This window comes from Myotis nattereri, assembly GCF_964212035.1.
Source record: "Myotis nattereri genome assembly, chromosome: 13".
Taxonomy (NCBI): Eukaryota; Metazoa; Chordata; class Mammalia; order Chiroptera; family Vespertilionidae; genus Myotis; species Myotis nattereri.
Genome location: NC_138088.1, coordinates 44881595 through 44902847, shown reverse-complemented (window position 1 = coordinate 44902847; position 21253 = coordinate 44881595). Strand labels below are relative to the sequence as shown.

Genomic DNA, 21253 nt, shown 5'->3' with positions numbered 1-21253 from the left:
GCAGCGGGTGGGAGGAGCCTGCACGCCACACCCGTGTCTACTCAGCAGCCCCGTGGAAGGTTTCCGTTTGGCATCCATGTAGCAGCATCTCGGGCCAACAAGAGCGGACGGGGAGGCGGGTACCCGGCTCTAAGCTGGGCCGGGAGGCAGCCTGGCCGCCCGAGGTGCCAGGCTGTGGGAACGCCGGGATGAAGTCACCTTGCCTCTTGCCAATGATAAACCATGGGTTTAAAATTCATTAACATTCATTTTGGTGATAAAAATTCCTTACGAGTGGGAGCAAAATCACATTCCAAGCACATGTTAAACCTTTCTGAGGGAAAGGGACACAGTTAAACATTAACTTAGAGCAACACTGAGCTCAGAGAGGCGGCTGCAGGTCCCCGTGCAGGCTCCACCCTGCAACGTCCCGGACTTGGCAGGTCTGCGGCAACACGGTTTTCTTCATCTGTCCTTCGAGTTCGACAGCGACACCCACTGGGGCACAGAGGAAGGGTGGGCCACGGAAGGCCCTGGAGGGGCCACGGAAGGCCACTGAGGGGCAAGTCCATCCTATTGGGGTCACATCATGGGGTCAAAGCAGAGTTCAGGCAGGACAACTTAAAACTCTGCAAAAGACACTCTAAAAACATGATCTCTTGAAAAAAATAAATCCCAACCATTTTCAACTTCATGCAAATCAAAGGAGGAGGAGAGTGAATAACAAAAGGTGCAGCTGAAAAAATAAACATGATTCTATTTGGGTGGAAGTTCATTTCCGAAATCTCAAACGTCAAACCCCAGCCCTCGTCTCCACTCCGGCCCTCACCGACCTCCTCTGCTGCTCCCAGGAAGGGGACAAAGTCTTTGGTCTCAGGATGTTGCAGGACGCAGCATGGCACCCAAGCTCACACTAACGGGATTCACTGTCAGACAGGCGAGGCAGGTGGCCTGGCCCAGGATTTGGGGGAGGGGCCTGGGGGCGCCCTAGATGGCGCCTTCGTTGTGTAGGCTGTGATTGGCCTTGGTGTGCGTCACACAGTTCTGTTCATTGAGCAGGTTGGCCGTCTCGTCTGGCAACCCGTCGTGCAGCTCCGTAAGAGTCAATTCAATTTTAGTGTTTTCACTGTCTGAAGACTGAGGAGTTTTGTCCATCCGGGATGCCATCAAGGCATTTTGGTATTGCTGTCTTGAGATCTGGGGCCAGAAGATGGTACAGAAAACAAACCAAGATAATGCTTAGTTTTAGGTTCTCTTGTCTGGACATCGTATTACACATCAAGTCCCCCAAAAGGCCCTTAGTTGTTTCTCTAGAAAGTCATCCTTGAGTACAAACTGAGCCACTTTTTTTTAATGAGAAAATTTATTTAGAAAGTCACAGAGGTGGTAGATGTGAGGAGGTGAGCTGTAGAAGGAATGGGCTCAGGAAACGAGTTACAGAGGCAAAGCAGGGCCCTTGGCGCTTAGGCAGGGGGAAGGGGAGGCGGGAAGGCGCAGGTGTGCTCCCAGGAGCCAAGCGGAGCCACTTTTTAAAGTTCAAGTTGACTCTGGTAAGCAAGTCAGTTTTTACTGATTTAAGCCATTTCCAAATTTTATTTCAAAGCTTCCCAGAGATTAGAAAATGGAGCTAGGCTTCCATCAGCTAAAGCTGGCTTGTTCTCCGAGAGGCGTCTTTATTTCAGACTAAGGAAAGGAGCCTGTCCCAGGGCAGAAGGTCAGTGGAGGGCTCTTCCCACTCCTTCCTGGCCAGTCTTCCGAGTCTCCGACCTCTGCCCTTTCAGGACCAAGCAAGTCTCTGGAGTCCGAGCCCATGAAGACCTGTGAAAGGCTGTTCTGTTTCTTAGAGCTGCAGCTCTCCTCCCCTCACACGGCCACACCTGATTTGGCAGCTCATTGGACAGAGTGCACCAAAGACATACATGTGTTTCCCCACCTGAGTCCTGGACACAGTGGCTGGAGGCAGGGCACCACAGGGTGACAGGGACTCGGTGGAGGGGCTGGGGGGCAAAACGGCTGGCTGTGGATTTGACCTCGAACTTCCAGGTCCAGCCCAGCGGCGCTCTTTGCTCTTACCTTAACAAACTGGAGATCAGAAAGGGCGCGCACTGAGTAGTCGGGGACGTAGACTTGAAGGAACGAAGAGTTGAGCTGATTATTGCTGCTCCCCAGCGAAGGTGTGATTGCATCAATCCGGTCACTTCGACTGAGAGAGTCTGAGTGATTCAAGCCACACGGGCGAGGAGGGGACTTGTTTTCACCTGGAAATGGAGAGAAAAACACACACACCCAACCACTGTTTAAGTGAGGCAGATATGAACAATAAAGGCAGCCTTGTGTTTTCCAGACAATAAAAACGTAGTCATTAGGAGACAAGCGTAATCCACTTCTGCCTGACGCCCCAGCCGCACAGCTCCCCCCGCAGGCCTCCCACAGGAGCCCGCTGCTCCCCTCAGCGACGGCTTCCACTGGGCTCAGCTGCGCAGCCTGTCCGAGTGCGGGACACGGTCCTCCCCAGTCTCTGCCGGACAGGCCCCGCGGGCACGGCCCAAGCCAGAAGCAAAAGCAAAGAGCTCCTGAGGATGGTCATGAATCAGTGTGTGTTTTAAAGGGATCACACCCTACCTCCCAGCCAAACCCATTATTGCCTTTGTCTCCGACTCCAATAAAACCCCCAGCAGGCAGCCCGAGGTGTCTCAACACCAGGAGACACCAAACCCCTAAGCGGTTTAGGTTACCTTAGGTGCTGTGTGACTCGTCAGCGAGACAGACAGTCCGGTGAGTCTGAGCGATGTTGCTCTTAAATGCCGGCTTCCCGCTGCTTTTAACATACATTTCACTGAAAATAAGACCTGCCCCCTTGCCAGGCTTCCCTCATGTTTGCTTTTCCAACCTATTCCACAAATATGAACCGGTGCCCACACATGACAGGTCCTGAGGTGCACCATGTCCTAGGGCTGGAGGGGACCAGTTCTCCCACCTGAAGGTTAGCTCCTCTTTGCAATGTGTCCTGACAGATGCTCCCACAGAGCTGGCCCTCAGCTGGTCCCACCCTTCAGCTATGGGAAGATCTACCACCGCGCCCATCAAAATCTGCCTCCCTAACTTCAGATGACAGCCGCCCCTTCACTCTATGGAGCTTTTGTGCCCCTGCTACTTGAAATAGCCCTTACAAGCTCAAAGACAGTATGTTCTCCTTAAATCTCTTCTCCAAGTTAAGTACTTCAGCTCACGTTTTACCACCTGTCATCCCATCCTGACCACCATCTGAGATTTCATTCACGAATGTCCTCCCTATAATGACACCCAGAACAAAACATGGGAGCTACTCGAGGAATGTCAAATGAAGAGTTCACTTTCTGCTAAAATTTCCATGTCACCACTTTCCCCACAATTTCCATGTCATGAACCAATTTTCCATTTTTAGGCAAAAATTAAACTCATAGTAGCAGTTCTTTTGTTGCTTGCACTTAGCTTCTAAGAGAAAAAGGCAAATTAAAAATGTATCAGATGTTTTCTGTTTAGCAGAACGGAGCTGTGATCAGATGCCCCAGTGTTGCAAAGCCTCAGATTCCTTACCTGTAAAAGGCAGATAATAACAGGCCACCTCACGTGGCCTGATGAAGATGCAAATGAGATAATGGGTGGAGTGCTCAGCATAGCATCTGACTCCGATTAAGCACCTGACAGATGAGCCTGGGTAACACTGTTGTGTTCTTTCCTGTTAGCTCCTCCCTCTCTACCACGCCTGCCCTCACCACCAAACCTTTCCCACTGGTGGTGACGTCACCAGCTGACAGACCCCCAGCTCTTTGAAACAAGAGATCCCACTGTATCCCTGAGTTTTAGTCCAAAATCACATCACCATTTCTACAGATACCTTCAAAATGGTGTTTCCTTCTGTGTGTGACAATGTAAAGGTGATGAAAATGAAACAGTTAAAGGGCACTTTGCTTACTGACCAGGCCCTGTGTGTCGGCAGGCAGGTACCAGAGGCCTGGCGCAGAGCCTCTGAGTCTCCCGTGATTTTGTCCTGAGGAGGATCACAGAGCATTTTCTCTGGTCTTCCAGCATCTAGACTCGTAGGCAGCTTCCCCTCCACCCGTGCCTGGCCTCACAGCCGCAGTCTGGAGAAGCAGGGCCAGCCTTCCCTCAACATGCAATGACATGTATGTATGTTCACTGGAAGGAGAATACGGACTCTATATGGCCTCCCTCCTGTTCAGGTCATGTTTTGCTGCCGAATTTATGTGCCAAGATGTTAGGCAATGATGAAAACAGCTTTCAACTTTAATTCCTCTTTATGTCTTCTCAGAATTGTTTTCTGGTTTTGTCTTGCCTTTTAAAATTCATCCTACCTAGGCATCCTCTCTCGCTGCTAGTAAGCTAGAAAGATACAATAAAGAGGCGTTCCCAGCCTCTTCCCTGGGAACCCCGGGCACGAGTGGAAGAGGCTGGAAATCTCCGGTTTAACCCACCCATTTCTTAGGAGTCATGCTACGGTCCTGCCAGCAGCCCTGAGTCCTGGGCCTGCAAACGCAGCTTGCTGCTACTGGCTCAGCTGAAAAACCTCTTAAGTTTTATGGGAAATGTAAAAAAGTAAAAGACATTTCCATGAGCTTCATCCAAAAGTCACTCCACTTCAGCTTCTGTGACATTTTAAATAGGTGGCAGATGCCAGCAAATAAAATGGGGAGGGGAAAAAATCATGCATACATATGCACAGATACATACTAATGTGCATACATGTATGTGCACATCCACATGTATGTATAGTCGGCCAAGTGGTTCCATTCAAATAGCCTTATGAGCACGGCCAGTGTGGCTTGGTGGTTGAGCATCGACTCATGAACCAGGAGGTCACAGTTCGATTCCCAGTCAGGGCACATTCCAGGGTTGTGGGCTCGATCCTCAGTAGGAGGCATGCAGGAGGCAGCCGATCAATTATTCTCTCATTGATGCTTCTCTCTCTCCCTCTCTTTGAAATCAATATACATATTTAAAAAGCCTTATGAATTATATCTTACCCCCAAACACCCCAAACTTTTCAAAGCAAAGATGTGAGGGAACATTAGTTTCTAAGACAAGCATTGCCTCCTTTATCAAATATCAGCATTTTAGAGTTTTGCTGAAATTGGCTTATGAAACACAAATTTCATCAGTCAGATTTTAAAAATCTAAGCTGTATGGAACAAAATAAATACAGAAAAGTCATCCTATCGAATAGGGAAGCCCAGCAATTTTAATTAAAGAAAGATTAAGGCTTTGCCTTCGTTTTTAGCAGCTGGACATGTGAGCCAGGCACAGCTGACCCTCCTGCAGGGCAATCGCCAGCAGCTGGTTAGGAATGTGCACGGCACTAACTTCAAAACAAAGGGGGGGCCAGGGGCAGGGCCGCCTGCCCAACGGAGGACAGGCTGCAGGAACCCGCTCGCGTGGACGCTGGGAGGACGGAGACGGGAATGCTGTGGGTTTACCACGAACAGTCAGTCCCTCAGGCGCTGGGCTGTGTGTTCTGTGGAAGCGTCCTCGGGTTTTGTGGTCCTTGGGGCTTCTGCCTCCACACACATGACTTTGCTGAGGTCAGAGACAGAACCAAAGCGGCCGCCGTGGCTGCTCTGCAAACCCCAGGTGGGCAGGGTGGGCGGCCAGGTCCCTCTTCCTTCCCGCGTTTCCTACCATCATGTTCCCAAGCCCCTGCCAGCATCCCAAGCCCTTTCTGCACCTGTTGTGGGCGTATATGTTCCTGAGGAGCTCATATGAAGGCACAGACACATGGAGAGCTAGAGCTTACAGAGAAACCGAAGGTGGCTTTGGGGGGTGGGGGTGGGAGGCGCGGGGGCAGGGAGGCAATCAGAAGAATTATGAAAAAGGAAACATGCAGAATTACCTGGAGAACCTGCTGCTAACAACTCTGTCCTGCTGACAACAAAGGTACGAGACAGGGACAAAGGAACTGAAAAATGGAGAAAAACAGGGTGAGACCGTATCGAAAGGCAAGAAAGGAGACCTCTGTAATCAGGGGACAGGAGTGGGTACCAGTCCTACCAATATGAGCCAGCGGTTCCAGAACTGAAAAGGCCTGACAGAAACAGGACACACCGCTTTCCAGGAAGAGGGGCCGGGGGGGCCGAAATCCTGGTCGCCATGCTTCTTTCTCACCTAGAAATCTCTAAGCCATATGAACACCCAATGGGGTATAGCTCAGAAGGCGCTCTTCTAACCACTTAAGTCACAGCTAGCCACAGCCAAGAGCCTCAAGAGCAGGACCCGAACCGCCGTGCCAGCACCCCCTGCTCACTCCCAGGACAGCCTACAACTCCCTATTCAATTCACTTACACCCTTAGTCTGACTGTAATTCTGACTTGATGCTTTGAATTGCTCTGGATACTCTGAAATGTCCAAGTATTAGAGGCCAGTAAATAAAGAGCAACGTGCACAGACTTCCTGGCGAGGGCAGGACAGGCGTGCTCGTCACTGCCTACCCACACAGGGAGCTGCAGCCACCTGACCGGAGTCCCGGCAGCACTGCGTGCTGGGCAGGAGTCTTATTTCTGGGCAGGTTTGTTTTTTAAACTGAGGTATACTGGACATATAACTGGGCAGACCTTGATAACAGATTACTGTAGGATTTTTCTAGGCAATCAAAATTAATAAAAATATGATGTTGAGATTACTGTACTAATTGCATCTCTCGCACATACAAAATCCCAAATCCGAATGGTAAAGGCGAGGACAACACTGGGCTTTGTAATAAGAGGCTATTAACGAAATCCCCTTCCTTCCTGGCATTTCCAAACGAGGCAGGCAGCCCCGTTGTCTATATGAAAGCCTGCTCTCAATTCCTCTTCTGAATGGGGCTTAGCCTCACATGAATCCACAGTTCAGTATCAATAAAAATGTACAATTTTCTCTCCCAGCTCTGTTTTCAAAACTGCGTTGTGAATCTATTCTGCTCACGTGGGCTGATCTGAGGTTGGTTGCCAAAAAGTCGTCACGATGTCAACACCTGTCACACCAACGTTCCCTCTTGTGCTTTAAAGATTACGAAGCACATGTGAGCATCACCACATCGATGCTTCCAACAGTCACACGAGGTAATCTTGTATCCTCTCAACAGTGAGGAAGCCAAGGGCCTTTCTCAAAGTCTGGAACCTGGCTGTACCGCGGGTCTTCTCGGCCGGCGAAGAACCTCCCTGTCCTCATGAGCAGTGAAAGCAGACGACCTTCGCGCACGGCCGACACCGCCTGATGCCGTGGGTTTGATGGGGCTACATTCACACTGGGTGCTCGTCAGCATTGACAATGGGGCACTGGCCCCTGTGACTCAAACACCTGCCCAGGGAGAGTGAGAAGATGCCTCTGGAGCAGGGGAGTCTTGGGGGTGTGAGAGGATTGACGCTGCCCTGGCTTCTAATCGTAACATCTCAGTGTCTGCGACGTCGTGTGGCACAGCTGAGGACCAACATCACAAAAACAGACTTGTCTGGAAGTAGCCCTCCCCTTTTGAGACTGTTTTTCAGAAGTAACAGTGGTTTTTAGGATGGGCTATTGCAAAAGTTTTCTAGGACAGCCTGTCATTTGACATTTTAGCCACAAGGTGGCACTACGGCACCGCTGTTTGCCTGCCTGCCCCATTCTACACACACACACACACACACACACACACACACACACACATTCAGCAATGCACACGCGCACAGCCATGTCGATAGGGACCATTCAAGTCCCATCCCCGAGGTGAGCCTGGTACCCGTGTCCATGTTCCCACTAGGACAGGCTCCGCTTGCTGGCATCTTGTGCAGAGCACTTAGTTAATGGCCCATGGCACAGCCACCCAGAACTGGCTGACTCCAGATAAGAGCTGGATATAGGTCATAAATATATATTAACAACCTCATTCATCCGCAGGAAAATGCAAATTGAAAAACCTCCAGAGCAGTTACCATTGAGATGACGCGGCGATACCGCGGGTGCAGCACGGAACGTCCTCAGGACAGGTGTGATGCGAACACTTCGGAAAACTACTAGAGCTGGAGAGACCCTCATACCTGTGAGCCCACAATCCCACTCCGATGTACAGACCCGGAGGGAGTCCCACACGCTCATCAGAAGGCAGCACAGGAGTGTCCATCACACAACCACGGCAGCCCCCACAGGCGGCCACCCAACGCCCACCAGCAACGAGAAGAACAAACACAGCTGGGCACGCGCACAACAGAGCACTCCCAGCAACGAGAAGTGGCGTCCGCGCCTGTGACGACACGGGTGAGCGTGCGGGCAGCGCTGGGTTCAAGCAGCACCCCGAAAGGGCGTGTGGGGTGGCGGAGGGTCCTGTGGGGCCAGGGATGTTTGGTCTCTGATCGGGCTGTTTGCACCGGCGTGCTCTGTTCGTGAAAGTTCACACAAGTACATGTACTTATGATTTGTGCAGTTTTGTACACACGATACACTTCAATACGAAGGTCAGGAAGCATAAACAGGGCTAGCTGCAGGCAGGGAGAGGAAGGCGGCCGTAGGAGGACGCTATTTCCCAAAGCACGGCTCTGCCCTCAGACTGAAGGCAACTCACCTGGGGAGGCCGTGAGGGCCATGACGCCGTAATACGAAAAAGCACTGGCTTCAAACTTCATACCTTCTTTCCCAGCTTCTACTTCCACTTTCCCCTGTGAAGAGAGAAGGGGGCGTCTTCAGTCCAGCACGTGAATCCACGTGCAAACCTGGGCCAGACGTGGTCCTGCCTTCGAGTCTGACTAAATCCCTTCCCCGCAATCCCAAGTCAGCAACGCCCCTGGCCATCTTCCCCCCGAGCAGAGGTTCCTTCTTCTCAAACGTGAAAACCAGGTTTGGCTGGGGATGCAGAGCTGGCAGTGAAAGTGTGATGTTTAACTTCTCTCGTCCACTTAATATTTTCCCAGCATCCTTAGCGGTGGATTCCTCAGGACCCCCCCCCCCCACCCCCGGCCACGAGAAGACGATGCTCTCGCTCCGTCGGGAAGGCTCAGGGACGGTGGCCACGCTGTCCTGTAGGAGCCCAGGCTGGAGCAGAGTCAGGGTCAAGGGTCAGCGTGGTTTGTGGCCATGGGACAGAGAGGACTAAACGGGTTCGCAGGGGTGCCCCCTCACTAGCATGGTCCCCTGAGCAACTGCTCAGACGTCCTGCAGGCCAGTCCCCTGTCGTCCAGACTCCCCAGGGGCACGCACCACCTGGCACACGCTCCTTGCAGCCCCAGAAGCACCTTAAGGAAGTCTCCTCCCTCAGGACAGGACCTCTCCCAAGGTTTTCCCTTTTCCTCCCTTTCTCCAACTGGTCTCCATCTCCTTCCCTCTTACCAGTTCCCTGGGACAGACTTCCCTACCGGTCCCTATGGCCTTAGGGTCGACCAGAATCCCTTCGCGGGAGATGCTCAATATGCGCTTTCTGGGCGACTGCAATACCCTAGTGACTGAGCTGCACGTCTGGATCTCCAAGCCACAGCTCAGAACGGCCCTGACTGCCTCTCTGTGAGAGGGGACCTTCACGGTGGGCAAACAAAAAGGCACCGTTTACTGAAGAGGAACTGTGCTAGCCAGTCAGTGCGTTGATTAATTCACTTAGTGCTCCCAACTCGGAAGCAGACACAATGACCCGCCTCTTGTAAGTCAGGAGTGGGGGCTCAGAAAGATTAAGTAACCGAAGAGCAAGCTCTTCACCAAGATGCGACCTATGCCACCCACCAAGGCAACTCGTTTATTCGGATCACTCCCTGTTATTCTAGACTAAATTCCCGATTATGGGAGACCTTTCTCAAATCACTTCAGAAAACGACCTGTTGTCTCTCTTTTAGGTTCTCCTTCCCTCAATGGCTATGTTAGTTTTACCAACTCCCACTAATTCTCTTGCCATAAGAAATGAACGGATTATTAAAATCAACCTGCACGTAGGTGCTGAAAACCTGACCATCCCTGCAGGTCCCAGAGCAGATGCTGTGGAGTCCAGTAGGGAGAGGAGAGCACATGAAAATCAAAGATGCAAAGCAATACAGTTTTTACTGAGGGGAAAAAAACCAGTAAGAATATAAAGAATTCAGCCTGGCCAGTGTAGTTCAGTGGTTGAGTGTCGGCCTATGAACCTCCAGGAAGTCACGGTTCGATTCCTAGTCAGGGCACATGCCCGGCTAATGGGCTTGATCCCCAGTAGGGGGCATACAGGAGGCAGCCAATCAATGATTCTCATCATTGATATTTCTATTTCTCTCCCCCTCTCCCTTCCTCTCTGAAATAAAAACAGTTTTTAAAAAATATAAAGAATTCAGAGAAAGAAATTACTTCCCTGTTGTTATATAAAGGCAATTTTATAGAGGAAATACAAATCTGAGGAGGAGGAGGATTTGATGGAGCCAAGAGAAGGGAACAGCAGGAAGGAAGGTCCAAGGTCGGTGACAGCAGACTGCCAGGCTCACTGGGTTTGCACAGGGAAGATGGGCAAGAAGGGTTTGGAAGAGCAGTTTGGAGGGCAGATTAGACTCTGAGCTCCTGAGGTGATGAGCTAATGAGGTCAGGTTCTTGAACAGAGGAATAGGTTTCAGGAAGATAAAGCCCAGACTTAACTAGAGTGGCAACCACAGGACTGGAAAAAGATGAGTGTGGATAAAGAATGGACATAATTTGGTGAAACCAACAGGGAGAAAGAAGGGTAAGGGAGAAGAAGGGACTCGATAGTCACAACAGAAGTTGGCCCTTTGTGAATGGAAATGGACACCGTGAGTGGAGGTGGAAAAGCCGGGAAGGGGTTGCCTCTGTGGTGGGGGCCAGAAGGGGAGGACAAATTCCATTTAAGAATAAGGCCTTCTGAAGAGTCCACCAAAAAGACCGAAATGAAGACTGACGGTCAGGAGACAGGTCAGGCCCGGAGGTGGAGGTCTGAGCGTGGATCAGAGAAAGTACTAGTAAGTGGAAGGAGGAAAGGACCAGACTGCGTGCAGCCCGTGACCAAGAGCCGGAGGAGAGATGGAAACCAATATGAGAGCAACGGACAAAACAGACAAAAAGTAGGACTAGACAGCTGTGTTGCCATAGAAACTAGGGGGAACCTCACAAGTAAAGGGGGGTCAGAGTCACAGAGGTGGGAGACGCTGTGGCCTTCAGGAGTATCGCCCTGAGGAAATCAGACCGTGAGGGGCAGGGAGAGCGGGCGAGAGAGAGCACAGGCGCAGGTGAGGAGGGAGGGCCGCCAGGGCTCCACTGAAGGCGAGTTAGGGTCAGGAAAGCCAGTGCACCAAACTGTCATTTAAACTCCTCCACAAGTCCTTTTAATCCAGCACTTACACTATTTATAAAACCCCATGGCATCATCAGCTCAACAGTTCAGAAAACTCGCCACATTTGTATAAATATACACATGGCATAGGTATTCCAATGCAGGCACATATACACATGCCTTGTCAAAAATATCTTTATGTTAGAAGACTTACTTGTAAATGGACAGGGATTACAAAGTCCCTCTTCCATAAAATCTATTTTGAGACCCGTCAGCCAGATAATGGCTCTCTTCTACACCAACAGAGCATTACTGAATCACCAATGCATCAAGACTAACTATATAAAAATTGACAACTGAAAGCATCATAGTTTCTACTGTTACCACTGAAATCCACAATGCCAATCCTCAAAATTGTCCTAAATAATCATTCTTAATGTAATCCAAAGTTTCTCTAGGTTTAAGGAATACTAGTACTCACATCTAGCTTTATGAGAAACATGAATAATTATTCCCTCACTGTTTAATAATTATTAAACATGAATAATTAAATCCTCCACAGCCCCTCAGAATTTTGAGCTTGTCCATTTCCCATAAAGAAAAACAACTTGAAGTTGAACAAAACTAAGGTTCGTAGAGGAATCGGGTTTGAATTAGAAAACCCTGCCAACAGATGTTTCCAAGAAAGACTGTATGAAAGTGGCGTGTGGCCAGTTAACCCATGGGTTTTTCTACAGTTCCTCACTTCTGCTTCCAGATGCCACAATATTGTCCAAGCATGGGGCATGAAACAACACTTTCCCAAGTTTCTGACACAGATATCTGATAAGAGTTCCTTCCAAACAAAGAGAACCTTCTTCATCCATTTAGATAATTGGGGCCTTGCTGGACTCATGTAAATTTTAGGGCCAAGTACTGACTATACTCTTATAATGATACCTCCAACTCATATCTTAGAAGTAAGCAAGAAATATGAGAATGCTTAAGGGGCTAGTATTCTTGTATTGAAATAAAATCAAGATTTCCTACAAAGTAATTCTTCAATAAAGAGGTACAAGAAGTGAATAAAAGTAACATTTTGTTCACTCTAATGCTCATGTTGGTCTCCATGCCAAGGACGGTGATCTATTAGTCATACTGTGATGTTATCAGTGTCTCCTGATAACTCAGGCACCAGAGCCCCAAGAAGGGTTCACACTGGATCAACCTTCCCACCTTACATTGTGGATTATGTTGTAGTGAGAAGGAAACAAGTCACTATTTCCATGAGAGGCTGTGATTATGACATCAGTTCCTCTGTAAAATAGTCTGGTTAGTAACCAGGAATAAAAACTATAATAAATGAATTATTTAGATAGTGCTAAGGGAAGAGACAGTAAAATATCTCCAGGAAACTATGAGAACAAATCCTAAGGAGAGGATGGGCGGTGGGGGGAGAGGGGGGGGGGTAAAAAGAGGACCCAAGGAACTCAAGACACTTAAATTTTAAATGTCCAGCCAAGATTTAGACACGTACAGGTTATTCCCCGAAGTCTTCAAAAAATACTAACAATTGAATTCACCCTTCTTCATTTGACTCAGGGCCTCAGCAATCACTGAGTGCCCTTCAGTATTGGAAATTAAAGTAACTAATGGCATTGCTTATATTGGAACTAGTGGCCCGGTGCACGAACTCGTGCACATTGAAAGGAAATTAATTAGAAGAAATATTTTAATATCGCTGTTCGCCCTTTCTCTATAAAAGAAGTGTCAACCAAATTCACGATCAACAATGACAGATGGAAACACACGCATGCGATTGGCGCCAACAAGAGCTTTATATGTATCACGCATGCGTGAGCCAACTTAGCCTTTTTTAGATAAAGAATAAACTTGCTTAATTAGACCTGCTTTCTGATTTAGCTAAACATTTTCCCAGCCCAGTGAAGCACCCCAACTTCTCTTTCAGGTAATTGCCAGCAACACAGCAGTAAATATCAACACAGAGCAGATTATTATTGTAGATCACACAGGGGGAACAAAGGGTAAAATGTTACCTGCAGCAGTGTTTGACTATATTCTGCGCAGTGAGAAAACCTGAAGTCATTTTCAAGTTCCACCATTGCTTACTTCTTTTCAATCGGGTCAAGTTTCTAAGCTTTCTAAATCTCCATTTTCCGGCTAATGAAAAGAAAATAGGGTTCTACCGAGTCTCCTGTCTACCTACTCCAGGACTGCTGTGAGGATCAAATGAGATGAGGTACGGGAAAATGCTTCACAGACATTTGGTTACAGTGTAAAGTGTTTGCACCTGGCTATAAAGCAAGTTGTGTTCCTGGGCTGAAGAAACTCCAAGGAGGCTAGTTGCTAGGGAGAGGAAGCTTGGTTTTGCTACATGATGTCATTACCCAGACGGACACTTAGCATATTAGCCTTTTATATACTAGTATATAGATTATTTTACGGAGATGAAAACGGGGAGATGAAATTCTCCCACTTACACGGCTACCCCAGAAGTATGTAAAATCCGACACCCATTCACCTAGACCAAATCTCGGAACTTGAAGGGTGGGTACTCAATGAGATCAAACAGCTACTGAATAAGTCTCTGACCTGCAAAATGAGAACGAAGTAGTCTACAGGTTTGTTGCGCTGGTAGAGGTAGTATTCTGGGGCTTTCTTGTTCTTCTCATCGTACTTCAGTTCCTGGATGACATTGGGGTGCTTTAGCAGCCGTAGAAGGATCTTCTCTGACATCTGGGATGGGCTAAATGCTTCTACTTCTACAGATATAAACACAACTTGACATTACACTTCAAATGGACAGAAAATGTTAGACTAGTGATTAAGGTATTTGGGTAATAATACTTGGAATTAAAGTGATGCAATATGGATTAACGAGACTTCCGTTTGGTGATCCACTGGGGGCAGATTACCTGGGAGAAATTAGAAAATGCTGCATTTTCATATTTGTTTCTTTAAAATTCTTCCTTTTTATGCCGAAACCGGTTTGGCTCAGTGGATAGAGCGTCGGCCTGCGGACTGAAAGGTCCCAGGTTCGATTCCGGTCAAGGGCATGCACCTGGGTTGCACGCATATCCCCAGTGGGGGATGTGCAGGAGGCAGCTGATCGATGTTTCTCTCTCATCGATGTTTCTAACTCTCTATCTCTCTCCCTTCCTCTCTGTAAAAAATCAATAAAATAAAATTCTTCCTTTTCAATCTGTCATTGGTTTTAGTTCTCATAAGAACACTCTAATTTCCTGACTGATACAAATGAAAATCAACCGGAAGCAGGCTCCTTGACTGCCAGGATGTCCTTCAACAGCCACAACAGCCTGACTGTCCAACAATAGCCAAAGGAAGAAGCAACGGTCAGGAAGCATCTAGCTGTGGGTTAGTACCAGGTGCACAACGCAGTGCCCCACATCTCCATCTCCCATTCAACTGCCCTGAGAAAAGTCTGGGAATGAGGGACACGGAGAGACTCGGGATAAAAGCAAGGCACGTGCACACATCAACATGCACTCCAACTTGCTAATTTAAAAAAGTTATGTCCATCTATATTTACAAAGACATACATTTTATTTAAGATAAAAGCCAAAATTACTGATTTAAAGGTGTTATTCTGAAACTGGACTTTACGGTATCTCAGAGGCAGAGTAGGATAACATTTCGTTTTAAATTGTGGTTCTTGGGTGATGAAGAAGAATATCACACTTAGAGAAATAAGCAAGGAAGTTAGAAATACTGCTTAAAGGTTTTAAAATGTTTTAAATGATGTTATATATGAAAAATATAAATTCTGTATTAGCTTCTGTGCTTTTTTGTAATAACAAAATAAGATAGTACGTTGTAGAAATTTTGGAAAATACAGAAAAAGACAAAGAGGACAATAAATAGTGACCTATAAACCAACCACTGTGAGCAACTGGTGATGAGCGTTTCCTCCCAGGACCTCGCCTAGGCCTGTGCCTGCGCATGTGTGTATGTCCAAAAAGACTCTATCACCTTCCTGTACACACAGATTTATATCCTGCTTGTCCTCACTTTACATTAAATTATGAGTATTTCCCCATGTTGTAAATATTATATTGTGAGCATTTCCGTTTTCTGAAAACATGATTTTAAAAAGTGCACAACATCCCCTCATGTGGCTGTTGTTGGCCTTCTTTTCAAAATATTCTAAGCATACTGCCCGCAGTTGGAAGGTGCTGGCTGCCCATCTTGGACACAGACGTCTTCTACAGGTCACGGGGTACCTTCAGATTTTCTCTCACTTCCCCTGGCCAACAGAGCTCAGCCTTTACCTACAGAGCCACTGGGGATGTGAGAAGGGTTAGTCAGGCTCTTAAGTTCATTCAACCTTGACCTCTATGGAGCAGTCATTGCCGGCTGGGTTGGTGTTTTTAACAATGTGCACATTTGCCTCCTGGAATGGGCCCAAGTTAATAATCTGATTTGAAGAGGCCGTCAAGAAATCCCTATCAAAGTTCTCAGAATTTCTGATTTCATTAAATCCGAAAGATTTCACTTTGAAAATCTATTTTTCTTCTTTGTAAGTCATAGCACCTGTGTTATCACTGACATCCACTGTTCCTCCAAGGCAAGCTGAAGAGAGAATTACTCAGCTGTCCGACACACAGCGAGGTGGTGTCTGGCTCGCACTGTCAGCCTACTCCGCCAGCTGGCGCTCCCAGGGGCTTAGCTGGAAGCAGAGGACCTGGCCTACTGTTCACATGCAGTGTGGCACTAACATTCATCCTTACCTTTCAGACCAATTTAAGTTACTGGTCCACCTGGTAAATGTCTCAGAGAGTTCATGCCGACACTGAACATAGGAGAGGAGAGAATTTAAAAAGAAAAAAAACTAAAACAAAACACAAACGTGGCATTGCTTTTCACCCCATTTCCCAGTCTCCACCCCAGCCCGCCCCAGTCAGCGGTGGGTGAGAAACACTCGCTTCGGGGTTGGTAGAGATTTCAAACTGTGATAAGTTGCACTTGCCTGTTGCTAAGAAACGGTGCATGGCCAAGAGAAGCTGTGGTGATATTTTAACCTTCATCTCGCTGTCTGTCTGCTTAAAGGCAGAAAAATCTTGCTTTCTTTCACGATGGGCCACTTTCTTTTTCGTTCTGTTATCCGCTGAGGAAAGAATAAGAAAAAAGTAAGCAAATGCATTTCATTCTAGATCAGGGCCCCTTTTCAATGAAAAGAACAAAATATACTGCAAAGGCTAGAAGAGAGAATTAGTCAACTGTTCCACACACAATTCTCTCCAGATTGCGGGCCCTCTACGCACAAACGCCACATGGAAAGAGGACAGAAGAGAAGAGAGAATCCTCATCACATCAGTGCTGCGCGGTCAGAACGGCAATCCAGAGTCAGTAACAGGCAACCTGATTAGTAGCAACGACAAATATACCTCATGGTATCTTTAGAGCCCTTACAGGTACCTGACTGGGCAGCCTCGAACAAAACCCTCCCCACATAAAACCTATGTAACCCATAGCAACCGAGGATGCAGCCTAGGGCGCATGGCCTCCTGCTCCTGTGTCACTGTCACAGACGACACAAGGAGGTGTGTCCCTCCTGGGACAGGCTCCTAGCCTGTGCTGGAAGATGAAACAAATATCTGAGCACAATCTCTTAAGAAACAAACCAAAACACGTTCATAGGAAAGCACTTTAACAGTAATATCTGTAGCCCTGGCCAGCGTGGCTCAGTTACTTGAGCACTGTGCTGTGCACCGAAAGGTCACTGGTTCAATTCCCAGTCAGGGTGCATGCAGCAGGCAACTGATTGATGTTTCTCTCTCACATCAAAGTTTTTCTCTCTTTCTCTCTCCATTCCCCTCTCTCTAAAAAAAAATCAAGACTTTTCTTAAGTAACATCTGTTAGCTTCATTTCTACCCAGATCACAAGATCCTCAAGGTCAAGTAAAAATGAAGAAAGTGATCCAGAACACAAGTCAGCAAACTTCCTCTGTAAAGGACTAAGCAGTAAATATTTCAGGCTCTGAAGATCATGCAGTCTCTGTTGCAACTACTAAACTCTGCTATTTAGCAAAAGCTGCCATATTGAATGAATCAGAATGGTTGTATTCCAATAAAACTTTATCACAGACATGAAATTTGAATTTCATATCATTTTCACATGTCACAAAATAATTATTCTTTTTTTTTTAACACAATTTTAAAATTGGTAGCTTGTGAGACACACGAAAACAGGGAATAGGCACTCGTGGACTGTAGTTTGCCAACCCCTGATCTAGAAGGTCTAATGCAAAACCTGTCTTCACGTATTTTTCTGGACAAAATAATAATCAAGAAAAACACTAGATTAAAGACAAGGCCTCAAGTGCTTGCTCCTTTCCCCAAAATCAAAAGTCTTTGCACTACCATTTCATGTCTAGGGCAAAACAGATGGCTTACTAGGCTTGTTTTGGGGAGAAAATGATCACAACTTATACTTAAGTTCTTCTATCTCAAATTCTTTTGAGAATCAGACAGTATAAATCAACACAAAGATGTAAAATAATGTTCAAATGACAAAAGTCATCATCTCTGATCACCTATTTAATCAATATACAGGAAACCACATGTTCAGCATTTCATATCAGTAAGTTACACTAGACAACACTTTTGTATGAAATCAATCTAACCAATGTTTGAAAAAAGTTCACTCAAGTACAAATAGAAGATCTCATAAATGTCTAAACTACCTTTCTTATGATGAGTAATACCCCTGGGGAAACACATAAATACACAAATACACACTTGGTATTAAACAGTCACTGTGAGGAACAATGAAAAAAAATGTAGACACGCATGACAATATTCTGTATTATGTGACCTCTGACTACTCTCCAAGTGTTGAAACCACATAGACACTGGAGTTTTTTAAGAACACTATAGAGATGTGAGGGGAAAATAAGATACTTCTCAGAAGCAGGTCACTGGCTAATTATAAAATCTGTTCTTTTAAAGGGTATGTGGGAAACTTTCTCAATTTTAAAATAAGGGACATTCAGTTCTAGTGGAACTGAATCAAATCACTTTGCCCCGAGTGCCTCGGGCCATTTGAATGATCCGTTCCAATCGTGTTTCAAAAACCAAACGGCCGGCGCCCGGCTCTTTCTCTAACCCGCCTTTGAGACCCCAAACATCTCAGGCCTTGGGACACCTTTGGCAAGAGTGAGGCTGAGGAAGGTTTAAGCTGCACAGTCCGACGATCCAGTTGTGGACTCAGATAGAACAGGATTCAGGTTCAACACTCAGCCCAGGATTCAGCCTACTCCTGGGCAAACAGTGTGAATGCTCCCCTCCCCCACCCCTGGCACATGCTACTCCCCACCCCACCCCAAAGGAACAGAGAAGCAGAAAAAGGGAAAAACACATTTTATTGTGTACCCCACCCTGTCCTGTCTCCTATACCCCACCTCACCACCACTGCCCCAGCAAAACCACACTTGCAAACCTCACCTCTACGCTCATCTATCAGAGCTAGAAAATTTAAACCATAGCTATTCGTCAACAAATCCCCTCACTTTTTAAGTACTTGAATTATGACCTTAAGTAGAAACAGAAATTTATCTGAAAACAATTTATCTAATTGTGCAAAATGAATTTTCTGGTCAGGCCAAGTAATGCCCAGACGAATGGTTGGAATCAGCTGGCTTTTCAAAAAAAGAAAGAAAACCACATTGCCACTTGACATTACAGGACCTGCCCTGCTTGCCCCCCTCTGGTGACGAGACTGGATACACCGACTGGTCGCACACAGCCTACACACATAGTGCATAATTGGAAACAGGTGGACAACAACTGGAGAGATGTCAAATGACTCGCAAACAACATGATCAAGAAAGCAAAGGTTTGGGGAAATTACTCTCAGGCAAAGCTACTCACTGTATAAATCTGTTTCATCCAGAATCTCCGACTTGATGATTTCTTCAATCACATCTTCTAAGGTGACAATTCCCAGGACTTCATAAAATGGATCCCCCTCTCCCTCATTGTTAACTCGCTGCACAATAGCCAGGTGAGATTTACCTTTGAAGAAAAGAAAGCAAAGGTTAAGAGGTAATTTTCTGAATTTCCTGAATAAAGTCTTAGGTATGATTATGGGAAAAAAACAGCAGCAAACACAGATACCAGATGATCAAAGTGTGCAGTTCAACATTTTAAAATGCATGGGAACACCCCAAATGGAAACGGTTCGTGAGCCATCAAAAGCAAGACCAGGTAAGCCAGAAGAATATCACCTTCTACACACACTGCCCTGCCCCCACATTACCACCGGGTTCCTAATAGATTGTCTTCAGTGATGTCAGCTCTTCCTCTGTGACCTTTTGGCAATTGCCACTTTACTTCAGGAGAGCGGTTCTCAAAGCGTGAGCCAGGGACCCCTAAGGATGACCAAGACCGTTTTATAGGAGGTCTGCTAAGTCCAATGGTTGGCATTTTGAACCAATGGTGCCTGAGCACAAATCAAGGCAGTGGAGGAAAATGTACTAGCGTCTATGGAGTTCTCCACCACCACACCAGTAACAAGGGGGGGGAGTCCATTTCTCTTAAGAATATCCTTAATAAAGCAGTAAGGGTTTTAATTCCATTAAATCTTGGCACCAAGGACCTGCGCCTTTGAATATTCTATGTGACAACAGGGAAGGGCATGAAACACGTGTGCTGCCTGCATAAGTGTGACGATGTCTTGAGGTAAAGCATTTGCACAATTGGTTCCAGCTGCTTTCTTCAATGAATATCAATTGACTTGAAAGAATGATTACTAGACAAACCATGGTGTTTAGCTTATTACTGAGCAGACATTTTCCTAAAAGTGAACAAAACGAGCCCGTCACATTCAGGAAAACAGCAGCAGCCTTTGCTGGCACAGGACGCCACGGGCGATGCTCGCTCACCTTCGCCACCTGGTCATTCAGGCAGCGTCCCCCGCTTTCTGCGCTCTAAAGGCACTCTCTCTGTGTTGTGGAAGCAGGTCTAGCCTAACCTCAGGGAGGATGGAGGGGTAAGAATGAAACTACTTCCTGGAGTGGGCAAGGATCTAAATATATTGTCCAGAATTCTTCTGTAAGGAAGATTTCAGACCAAAGGATTTTAATTCAACTGCACCCCAAATCCACTGTATAGTTTGATTCTACATTGCAACAAACCTTTAGAGAAAAGCAATATATATATATATATATATATATATATATATATATATATATATATATGTTATATGTGTGTGTGTGTGTACACACACACACACAGCAACGAACCTTTAAGAAACTATCACTTATGGAGTTTTGGTGTAGTATCAAGAGAATATCCACGGTTATCAAAAAAGGCTATAGAAGAGGGTAGAGGTGAGGTTTGCAAGTGTGGTTTTGCTGGGCCAGTGGTGGTGAGGTGAGGTATAGGAGACAGGACAGGGTGGGGCACGCAATAAAATGTTTTTCCCTTTCTTTTTCTGCCTCTCTGCCTCCTTTGGGGGTGGGGTGGGGAGTAACCTGAATCAGGGGAGTGGGAGGGGAATATTCACACTGTTTGCCCAGGAGTAGGCTAGATCCTGGGCTGAGTGTTGAACCTTTTCCAGATACATATCTGTTTGAGGCCAGATTTTCTTCATATACTTCAACTAAAGCAGTCGTACTGCACAGACTGAATGCAGAAGAGAGTCCAGCTGCCTTCCACTTAGCTAGATAATAAAGAGATCTACAAAAAAGAAAAGGTAAAACAATAACACTTAATACTCTTATTTTGGAAAATAGTGATTTTAAGTTCAGTGTTATTTATGTTAACATAAAATGGATTTGTGATTGTCCTTTCAAAATGAATTAAAATGTTTTCAATTTCTCAGGTTTTTTTAAAAATTTATTTATTGACTAGTGACCCGGTGCACGAAATTCGTGCATAGGGGGTGTCCCTCAGCCCGGCCTGCACCCTCTCCAATCTGGGATCCCTCTCACAATCCAGAACCACTGGCTCCTAAACCGGCAGTCAGACATCTCTTTTGCAATCCGGGACCACTGGCTCCTAACCGCTTACCTGCT

General features: G+C 46.6%; 1 protein-coding gene across 2 annotated transcripts in view; it reads right to left on the bottom strand.

Moving 5' to 3' along the window:
- Positions 1-227: 227 nt before the first annotated feature.
- Positions 228-21253, bottom strand: part of CNNM2 (cyclin and CBS domain divalent metal cation transport mediator 2) — a gene marked incomplete at its 5' end in the record, with an annotated part of 105161 nt that continues 84135 nt past the window's right edge. The window contains 7 exons of one of the 2 annotated variants that reach the window (XM_081104626.1): positions 228-1176; positions 2053-2237; positions 5867-5932; positions 8550-8643; positions 13809-13978; positions 16204-16341; positions 19107-19250. In XM_081104626.1, coding sequence (XP_080960752.1) covers positions 967-1176; positions 2053-2237; positions 5867-5932; positions 8550-8643; positions 13809-13978; positions 16204-16341; positions 19107-19250 — 1007 coding nt within the window. In that variant the 3' untranslated portion in view covers positions 228-966. The remainder of the gene's footprint in view (positions 1177-2052; positions 2238-5866; positions 5933-8549; positions 8644-13808; positions 13979-16203; positions 16342-19106; positions 19251-21253) is intronic. The other variant, XM_081104627.1, reaches the window with a different exon arrangement.